Source organism: Chenopodium album, chromosome 15 (assembly GCF_948465745.1).
Source record: "Chenopodium album chromosome 15, dcCheAlbu1.1, whole genome shotgun sequence".
In the NCBI taxonomy this organism is placed as follows: domain Eukaryota; kingdom Viridiplantae; phylum Streptophyta; class Magnoliopsida; order Caryophyllales; family Amaranthaceae; genus Chenopodium; species Chenopodium album.
This window is the reverse complement of record NC_137848.1, coordinates 43,207,221-43,218,451: the sequence shown is the minus strand read 5'-3', so window position 1 is coordinate 43,218,451 and position 11,231 is coordinate 43,207,221. Positions and strand designations below refer to the sequence as shown.

At 35.0% G+C, this 11,231-nt stretch overlaps 1 protein-coding gene and 1 pseudogene across 2 annotated transcripts; one reads left to right on the top strand and one right to left on the bottom strand.

The window, feature by feature from the left end:
- The first annotated feature begins 582 nt into the window (after positions 1-582).
- LOC145581230 (non-specific lipid transfer protein GPI-anchored 14 pseudogene) lies at positions 583-2,037 on the top strand (annotated as a pseudogene).
- A 203-nt stretch (positions 2,038-2,240) lies between these two features.
- Positions 2,241-8,782, bottom strand: LOC145582283 (DEAD-box ATP-dependent RNA helicase 35-like). 2 transcript variants are annotated; one of them, XM_081639286.1, is made up of 3 exons: positions 8,648-8,782; positions 6,464-7,382; positions 2,241-3,412 (listed from the first exon to the last, which is right to left on the bottom strand). In XM_081639286.1, exons 2-3 carry the CDS (start codon positions 7,366-7,368, stop codon positions 2,548-2,550), a joined length of 1,770 nt encoding a protein of 589 aa, XP_081495412.1. In that variant the 5' UTR covers positions 7,369-7,382; positions 8,648-8,782; the 3' UTR covers positions 2,241-2,547. The 2 variants fall into 2 exon arrangements, with proteins under 2 accessions (XP_081495412.1, XP_081495413.1); XM_081639287.1 differs by having other exon boundaries at positions 6,464-7,373; positions 8,648-8,770.
- Positions 8,783-11,231: the final 2,449 nt, after the last annotated feature.

Genomic DNA, 11,231 nt, shown 5'->3' with positions numbered 1-11,231 from the left:
TTTAGCTTGTAAGTGGTAAATATGAATAACCGATTCGAGAGAGATTGTTATATACATTCGGGTGCATCATACACCCATGTGTATTTTGTTCTCATTTTTAATGATTAATCATGTAATCATCAAATAGCAAAAACTAACCTTGGGTAGTTGGCTGTACGGTGCACCTGGGTATATATATCAAATTCTACTGATTCAAATGCGAGGCTCCCACAGAGTAAGCTTAAGGAATAAAACAAAACTTTTTTTTGAATTAGGTATTATAGTATACCTATTTGTACAAGACATTTCACATAATAAGGTATTACATTTCCCAAATCTCACGTTATTTTAACTTGAGGGGTGAGACTTGTAGTTTTCTATTACTATTTGACAAATTCTATTGCTTTCTGCCAGGTAAAAAGAACTGCTTTTAGTAGCTACAAAATTGTGGCATACAATCATGCATTACTCAACAAAAAAGAGGTCTATATATTAATGTTATGGCCAAATTTAGAACACATCAAGAAATTAATCAATTATTTCAAAGAAATAAGTTTAATGAAGCTTAATCAAGCAACAATTCTGTTGCTATTACTAGCAACAATGCTAGCTTTTGTGAGCTCGGACTTTAGGAAGGACAAGGATGAATGTCAACAACAACTAATCAGTCTTTCATCTTGCCTCAACTATGTAACCGGCGAGGCAAAAGCACCATCTTCGCAGTGTTGCACGGTCTTGTACAAGAAGCTAAATCAGACCAAAAAGTGTTTATGCATACTTGTTAAGGATCGAAATGAGCCTAGCCTCGGTCTTAAGCTCAATGGAACTCTCGCTCTTAGGCTTCCTTCTATGTGTCATACTGTTTCGAGTTCCTTGGACTGCATAGGTATGTAACCAGCTTAGCCAGCTCATTGATAAATTCTATCTCTCACTTGAATTGTTTCAATGATATATATACTCTTTATACACGTCCTAGATTATTTGCATCATTTTGACTTTTTGCATTATTTACATGCTTCACTTTGTTTTATTTTTTATTTTTAAATACAAAGTATGTGAAAACAATTGTTACGGAATAAGGTGTAAGTTCAAACCCCACCAATAACATTTGCTTGGGAGTAGGGGACTAGGGAGACTCCCTAAACTCCCCCCTCTACTCTCAAGTTTGACCCGCGGAGTTGAAGTTGCTTAAACTGTGAGAGGTCACTAGCAAGATGTTTGAACTCATGTACTTGAATAAATTGGTGTGATCCTTCATATGCGTTTATAAGCTCATTCATGATATTGAGGTCGCACACTTCATACGTTACGTTTACCTTCTTTTTGTTGTTTTGGCGCAGGTCTCCTTAAGTTGAACCCTAAATCTCCTGAAGCTCGGATTTTCATTGAATCAGCCAATATTACTGGAGGTGATAATTGCTACGAGTACTAAATTATCATTAAATTAAAGAGTGACATTGTTTGAAACATCATGTTTATCAACAAGAAAATGATAAACATAGCCTAATAAGAGCCGAAAAAAGAAATATAACAATAGAATAACATTAATTACATTAATTTGCGTATGATTTTGTCATAAATTCACAATTATTCTTAAGAACTACATATACCTTTATCCAATCAAAGGAAGTAAGTTATTCTCATTGCCTTAATTTTTTTATTCGACTTTAATTAACAATACTCCAGTACAATTTATGTTTTAATATGAGACTTTTATTGAAGGACAGAAGTAGTAACAAATTTATGGAATACTTGACACGTACTTGAGTGTTAAACCTCAAATTTTTGCTGAATATATGGCTTATGGTGCTTCTTGCAGCCGATGCTATTGGTAATGATCCCACAAGTTCCAGCTCCAATGGCGGAAAGCTGAATATATGGCGTAAAATGATGATATTTGATGCATTTTTTCTTATTATTGTGTTTCTTTTCAATGTTTCTATTCAATCCGTAGCTGAGCCAATCTTTCTGTTAATCTGTTATGTTTATATACGTTTTCCTGTTGATGTTCAGCATTGTACTCGTATATTATTGACACAGCCAATTATGAATTTGTAATAGTTAATAACACATTTTACCGAGAAAGGCTTGATACTTGGTAAGATTTTAACCTCATATGAAGTATTTTGGTTAAGGATTTGAAGTGTATGACCCGCAACTATTGGATCCATTACAAAAATTCATCATAAAATTACATTAAACCGGATCAATTTATGATACATATCAAAATTTGAAGATATACCATATACACTAAAATGAAATTGTCATCAAAAGCATATTTAAACTTGTATTTTTTTTTTTTTTTGAAAAGTTATAATGTTGTTCATACAATAACACGGAGCATTAACCGGCCAAAATCTAGTAAATATCTAAGATCAACTAATTTGGATCATCTATCTCTCTTCATCCCTCAAGTAATATTAATATTGTTACAACCTAAACTATCGTGAAACATTGAGCTTCATACATGTATTATAAAGAACTTAAAATCTCAAGCATACCAACGGGGAGTAAACAGCAAGATGTTAAAAGTACAAGAAAACTAAGAAAATTGAGCAGAGAAAAGCATCAGATTTCTCCTCTATAGCCCCCACCACCAAAATAATCCTTTCTCGAATTAACAAGCTGTTGTGTCTTCTGATGCTCCAATTTTGGGCAATTTTGGATCCTGTGACCAAGCCCCCCACAATACGAACACCCTTGGACTCCACTTGCATCCACGAGGTCCTCTAAATCATCCATTGGGTCATCAAGTTCAGCCAATACTGGTGGTATTCTCTGCTTGGCTTCTTGCAGAAGATGCTTCAAATCAAGCAGTGTAGTCTCACTCTGGTTTCTATTTATGAATGTTGTTGCAATTCCTGTTTTCCCACATCTTCCTGTCCGACCTATACGATGGACATAATTCTCAATCTCAGCAGGCATGTCATAGTTGATAACATGCTGAATATCGGGAAAATCCAGCCCCTTTGAGGCAACATCAGTGGCAACTAAGACATCTTTATTCCCGGCTTTGAAAGATTTTATGGCATATTCTCTATCCTCTTGATCTTTGCCACCATGGATGGCAACTGCTTCAACCCCTTTCAGAAGGAGATACTCATGGATATCATCCACATCAGCTTTGTTTTCGCAAAATATAAGAACTGGGGGCGGTGTCTTTTGCAAACACTCTAGGAGGTAAACAATTTTGGCCTCCTGCTTCACATACTCAACTTCTTGAATGACGTCAAGATTAGCAGCCCCAGCTCTACCGACATTTACAACAATAGGCTTAACCAATGCACTTCTAGCAAAATTCTGGATCTTTGTTGGCATAGTGGCAGAGAAAAGGACAGTCTGCCTCTGAGCTTTAAAATGGTCAAAAACTTCTCTGATGTCATCCTCAAATCCTAAATCGACTAGTCGATCAGCCTCATCCAAGCATAAATATCTAAGGAAAAAAAATAAAAAAAATTGTTAGGGCCTTAGTAGAGGATAGTTCTGTCATAAAAGCAAAAGGACAGTCAACTCATGCTGCACATTCCGAATTAAGTTAGTTAAAGATATGTTGGAAAGCCATGTTCCATATAATTTGTACCTTCAGCAATCAACCACACCAAAAACAAGAATTATGTCTTTCTTCCAACACCCATGTCAACAGCATCAGTCAAATACTAAAGTCAAATATTTTGGGCTTGGGGTAACCCAAAGGAGGATTCATGTTCATGACTCACTACCCAACATCTTAAGTCGATAAGTAACTAGCAACCAGCAATAACCAATAACACATGAGACAAGCTATGACCCACACAACTATCGATTCTAAATTGACATAACAGCCCAGTAACATACAAGCAACCATCTTAACAATTCCTTTCCCCCACCCCCTAAGAAAGATTTGTAATTGGCATTTTCATTCAGTGATATAACCATTTGTATTTTGTGACAATTACTCATGATCTCCAGCAAAGATAATGCTTTGAATCACCTCACATATGGTTAATGACTGAATTTTGGTTTAGCCTCTTCGCTCACCTCATATATGCTCTACGATATTCATTTTGACTCAAATGCTTATTACTCATTAATAAATTTTATGCAGCAGTTATATTACTATTATCCTATTCAACAGCCAAGGTGCTATGTGTTTTATAGCAGAAACAAAAGAGATAATACCAAAAAAGATGAAAGGTTAAAAAAAAAAAATTTATAGTAAGACAAAAATTACATACTTGCATCTTGAGTCAAAATATCAAATTAAAAAACAGGGAAGGTTCACACTGATGGCTTGGCTGGACTGAGAGTCTGAGATGTATAAGAAGGAAAAAGTAGAGCAAAAATTCTGGTAAATTTGAGAGTGGGATGAGAGGAATAATTACATGAGGGTAACAATTACCCAAGAAACATTTGTGTAACCCTATCCTAGTTTCTCTATCCTCTCGGCCCAGACCCACCAACAAGGTGCTCTTATCATGGTAAGACGGTCATATTCTCATGGTAAGAAAGAGAGAGAGAGAGAGAGAGAGAGAGAGAGAGAGAGAGATTTTGTTTTCTAATTACCTTGTCTGGCCTGAGCCTTTGACAAGTAATTATTAGTAGTTCTAGAAAGAGTGCTAAGGGAGTATCTTATATACAGGAGGAAAGAAATATCATTGTGCCCTCAAACAAATAAAACTATCCTACTAAAATATTTGTCAAAAAGACAGAAATAATCACATTTCACCTCAAGCTAAAATCAAGCACACTTTTAGCAACTAAATCAAGAAAGCATACTTCATGTTCAAAACCTACGAAGTAGCCTCAGACAATAAACAGAAGAGCCAGGCACAGCGGAACTATTCACCCAAACGATCTGCATATCCTCTATGATGTGCCAACAGATCCCCATAAATATCAGCTTCCCCATTCTCCCTTGAAAGTTCATGCTAAAATCTTTGCATCTAAAAGGATTATTAAATCTCTAGTTGGTCTCAACATAGGACTTGGTAACCTCATAACTGTAAAGCACCAGATTGTCACCTCTAGATTCATCTGGGACCAACCAAAGGGTTGAGGAAACAGTATGTCGTTTGAGGAACTAATTAGAGTGTTATTCAGGCTTTCTATTTTGTGCCTATATATTTGAATAAATTGAATCATCACATGGTATACAGTTAAAATAAGGATGCATACCTCTCAAGCATCCAGATTCCAGACATCTGAGAAACTAAAACACGGCTTAAGACATGGAAAAGATTCTAAATGTCTTTGGTTTTGTGAAAACTACTACTGAGAGAAATTTTAGCTAAAAAGAAATGAGAAAACTAAAATGAACAGAACACTGTCCGAGGCTGTAAGGATCCAATGAATGCTACAGTTCAACAAGTCAAATAAGGTTATAAGATTTCAGGAAAACTAAGGGAAATTCAGGAGATGACTTGATCAATTCTTTCATGGTGTTGAGTTCTAACTATAGCAAATATGTTTATGCAGAACACAAGCTAATACTAAAAATGAAAACATCTCCAGTTCACAGTCATGGTTGAATAACTATGAACTGCAAAGTAACTCATACATCAAATGGCCTATCACTCAATTTCATGAGTCTTAGTTGATGTATCTCAGATATTTCCAGCTATCTACTCAAAATTTCATTTATGGCCCTTTTGATTCAATTCTACTCCACAATAAATGAGTGAAGATGTAGCCAATTATAAATGATAGGATTGAATCCCACAAGGTACATATTGACCTTGTTCCATAATTATTGAAGCCTAATTACATGCCTTCAATCAGAAACCCCCAGAACAAACCAGAAAATATGAACAAGAGATACATGCCTATCTAATCATCTCCATAAACTTAATTTGAACAGAAAACACCTACAAGTTGATTATTCATCAATTTGTTACGTAATTCTACACATAAATTAAAATGATTTCCTCAAGAGAGAATTAGAAACAGGAAGGGTGTTGGGGCATGTACATGACAAACAATAGGAGGGAGTGGATAACACAAAACCTGCATTAACAAGTTTTAAACAACCTTCATGGACCCCATAAATATTAAAATTTTAAAGTATCTAAACATAAAAACCAAATAATGATCATTGATCCAGACAGCAATTTAGAAAACACTAAAATTACAAGCAACAGAGCAACTAGAGATATCTCAGCCTGCCCTTACAACACATGCAAGACCCTGAAAAACCATGCTTCAATTTGTAAGCGTAAATTTCAATTTCAGCCAACAGCTGAACCCTAACACTTACCCCAGAGACCCAGAGGGCCAGAGGGGATGACCAGATGCAAGACAAATTACTTACACAGCTCTGCTCCTAAATCCAAACAACAAAATTACGATCAACTGTCATACCATGACATTATCTTAGGAATCTCTTCAAAGATGCTTATATGTTTCACTTCAAGGGAGAAAAGAGGAAAGTGGGCATTCTGCAGCAAGTATATAACACACAACACAGGAGGATATTCATACAGGAATTTAAAAAGATTCAAAATCTTACCTGCAGTTATCCAGATTCATTTTCTTCTTGGCAAGCATATCCTTGAGCCTCCCTGGAGTAGCAACAACTATATGAACACCCTGCTTGACAACGTCCAATTGTGATTTCATATCCACCCCTCCAATGCACAGCAATGGTCTCAGTTCTGGCCATCCAGCCTTCTTAAGCGGAATCAGAAACTGCTCCACAACCTCATAAGTCTGCCTCGCGAGCTCCCTAGAAGGGCAAATTACAAGCCCAAACGGGCCTTCTCCATGTTCAAGAGGCATCATTTCCTCCTCCTGCAGGGCCAACATTATGAGGGGCAAGACAAAAACCAATGTCTTCCCCGAACCAGTAAATGCAATACCAATCATGTCTCTACCAGACAAAATAACAGGAAGCCCTTGCACTTGGATTGGTGTGGGTTGAAAAATGCCCTTTGATTTTAACTCCTCCAATACAGGTTCAGGAAACCTCATCTCCTTAAAAGTCTTGATAGGCGGCGGAGGGTCATCACCATCAACAATGATATGCCATTGCTTCCGAATAGTGTCACACTGCTTCTTCGACATCCTCCTTATGGCCAAGGGAGGTTTCCACCCAGTCCAAAGAGGCTCTGTGTATGTTATACCTTTTGCCAGCTCACGAACCGACATCAGGGATTTCTTGTCCGAAAGATTCTCAATCATTTCCTTTTCTTGTAGGACAATTTGCTCAGTGGCACTGATCTCCGGAACATCTTTCTTTAATTGTGTAGCTTTAACGAGAAGACTGGGCTTAGCCTCCTCAATCTTCTCTTTCTCAGATTCAACTTCATTTGTGTTTGACTCTTTCCCCTTCTGAAGTATTTTTTCTTTTAACATAGCCCTTCGCTTATGAACAGGGATGTATTCCTCATAGTTATCATCTTCTTCGATTTCCATATTTTCTGAAACACCTGATAATTTAGAATTTTTCAACAAATTGAAAGGGGCAATAACAATAAAATGGCATTTGCACAAAAGAAAAAGCTTTAGAATTGACAGATTTTAGTCACAATTTAAAAAGTACTTCATAAACTATAATAATTGTTCTTCAAAATCCCATATTATGGAACCAGTTTACAATAATGAGTAACCTATAAGGGAATAACTAGCGCAAAAGATAAATAGAGTTCACAGCATAATAATGAAAGTGAAGACTCTACAACAATCTCTCCCTTCTCTACTGACTCTACATAGCACTCAAAATTATATAGGCTTTCAATTCAATCTTCTTATACACAGTTAAAATGCAAGGGAGCCTCGGTTAATAAGGCTGATACGCAAACTAGCGTTCAAAAACAAGAGAAAACCACTACTTCAAGTAGCATTTTTACCCTACACCTAAAACCGCTACTTGAAATAGCGGTTTTCTTCAATTTTAGTAGTTTGTATTTCAGCCTTATAACTTGAATTTTCCCATAAAATACAAAGTTTTTCTTGGAGTCTTGGACTAGTTAGTCAATGCAAACCCGGTAACGAACCGAATGACAGAATGCAACATCTTGGTAGAGCCAATATTGATAAAACAAAAGCTTGGGAGCAACTTTAAAGGTATAAACCAAAGTCTTACACAGGCCGGTCCTTAAGCCAGGGCAAAAGGGGTGGCCGCGTACGCCCGAGGAGAAAAGGTCAAATTTCATAGTTTCATCATAATCATGAAGGATCATAAACAATATACAACCTCCGTTAAATATTATGTGCAATTTTGGAATATTTTATATCACACAAATAATACCCAAAATTGCACATAACATTTAATAAAGATAGTATTAGCAACCAAATTTGACTCAATTATCAATTAAGCTCGAAAAATCGCATGAAATTCTTCTAACTTTCCCGAGGAGAAAAGGTCGAATTCCATAGTTTCATCATAATCATGAAGGGTTATAAACAATATATTAGCAACCAAATTTGACTCAATTATCAAATTAAGCTCGAAAAATCGCATGAAATTCTTCTAACTAAAGCGTATCAACGTAAATTGCAAATCAAGATTATAGCATCAAAATCACTCGTTAAAATCGTTCATAGCTCTAATAATTATAATTAATAATAAATAATTCAATAATCTACTTTTGAAGAACCCTAAATTGACTATAATGAACTAAATTAACGATAAACCCTAGATTGTGAAATTGATATTCAATGATTAAAAAAGAAAAAAGAGAATATATTTTACCTCAGAAACTGCTTCAATGGAGAAGAGAAATCCCAGAAACTGCTTCAATGGAGAACTCGGAGTACGCTTCAACGGAGGAGACAGGGAGCGGGATGCAGCGTAATAGTGGAAAAAAAATTACTATAAAAAATGAAAAAGATTAATGGCAATGCGTATTATCAGCCGTTGGATAAAATATTCCCTCCCTTTTTAAATACTTGCTCCATTTTGAATTATAGAAAATATTAAAAAAAAATAATAAAATATGAAAGTACTGAGATTGGTGAAAGAATAAAAAATTGTAAAAAATTAAAAATAATGGAGAGAATTGAAGGAGAAAGAATATGAAATTAATATTGTTGGGTTCACTTGGTGAGAGAAATTAATTAAATACAGAGTATGGTAATAGCTTTCCAAATTTGGAAATTGAGCAAGTATTTAAAACGGCCGAAAAGAAAAGTGGAGCAATTATTTAAAAACGGAGGGAGTATAAAAAAATATTAATGACAATCCGTATAAATGCATTACTTTTTTAAGTTGATAATTTCTCATTATTTCTCTTATATCACATGAGTCAAGTTTTTAAATAGCCTACAAACGGAGGAACTATTAAAGACGTTTCATTTCTACCTATATATTTTTTTTTTTGAAATAACTCTTAATATTAATAATAATAATTATATCTATATCTATACGTAGTATTTAAAAACTCAAACAAAAAACACACGTCATCATTCTATGACGCTTCCTCATCTTCTTCACTTTTTCAACCAAAAAAGCCACGTGTCTAAACTTCCCTACCTTCTTAACTCCATTATGCTTCCTAAACTTTTCAAATTTCTTAAAATATAAACAGTATTACTATTAATTAACCCACAAACATCCAAACCAATAAAATAAATAGAAACGCATCTTCGGGTTCTTCATCTCCCACGCAATTCATCTTCATCTCCCCTTTTTAATTTAACCTTTAATCAAGCTTAATTGTCCATTTTGGCCTTCAATTTTAGTCCCTCAATCTTCTTCACCATTCATTAATAGCCTCATTTTGAATTCATTACTCCAAATAATAATTCTTTAACCATTTAGAATTGTATGAGAGTTAAAATTATTCATGCTCACAAACTAAATATCAAACAATACTTAGATCAACCATGTGTTCATAATACAAAACTTTATAAATTATTCCTATAATAAGCCCATACGTCGGACGGGTCGTCAAAAGCCTAGTTATTATTAACAAATTCTCTCTATTTCTCTCAATCTCTCATATCATCTAAAATATTTTGGATTTTATTAGGTACTCCCTCCGTCATTCCCTTTTGTTTTTTACGTTTGAAATTATAAGTGGTTATTAAGAAATTGTGTAAAGTAGAGGTATATTAGAAATTCAATTATTGAAAGTACAATTTTACTTTAAAAAAGAATATATATTGGACATGTGGGGTGAAAGAAGGAAAAAGAAGAGAGAGGAGAGAGAAAGTAATAATGAGTATTTTGGATTTTATTAGGTACTCCCTTCGTTCTCTTTTGTTTTTTTATATAAAGTAGTACTAAAAGTACAAATGCATACGGAAAGTAAGGATATTTGAGTATTTAAATTGTAAAGCAAAGGTAATTTAGTCTAAAATTTATGACTAAAAAAGAAAATATACTATATGTAAAGAATAAAAAAAACACCTAAAATGGAAACGTCAAGAACAAAAGGAAATAGAAGGAGTAGTATCTGACAAAAATTCCTAATTATTAAAACATGGAAAATTTTTAAATTACCACCCAAAAATGTAACCATTTTCAAACTAACCACCTTTTTAATTTTTTTATTTTAAATTACCACCCCTTAAATTAAATAAATGCTCAGATTACCACCCATTTAAAAAATCCGGTGGATTTTTCGTCTGTGAGCCCCACCTAACTAACTTCCCTCCTATTTTTTTCTTTTTTTCTTTTTTTTTTGTCTCGATTTAATCATCTCACTGATAAATTTCACTCAATCTATAATCATTTCCTTCATTGAATTCAACACACCAATTTAATTTCATTACTAAACCCCCAAATTTTACAAATTCAGACAAAAGAACCAACATATCACCACCATTACACTGTCACCCTTCTCATTCATTTTCCCTCTCCTCCCCTCACTACTAAAAGCTGAAGATGGCGGCTCTGGCGAAGAGAAGGTGGTTGAGACGACGGAGAAGATCATTCTCTGATGGGATTCCACTGTTTCTGAGGAAGCTCGTGAATTCAAAACCCCAATTTCAGCCCCAGTTTGATTTGAATTTAAAGTCCCAATTTTAGCCCCAATTCGACACCGTTTAAAGCAGCCCTCTGTCGGGCGAGAGCGTAGCAAGAGAAGCCCCAAATCCTTGATTTGGCCAGGAAAGACTGCACTGCTTTGGGCCCAGTAAGCGAAGGGAATGAGCTCGGCTGCTTCTCTTCGACACTTCTTTTTTTTCTGTGTCCGTTCCGCATGCGCTTTGCTCTCTTCTTATTCTTCATTGGACGGTTTGGATGGATTTGATTCCATGAACCCTAATTCCCAAATCTATCTATTTACCCCAATTATAGTGAAATTTGGTAGAATTTGGTGAAGGAAATGTGA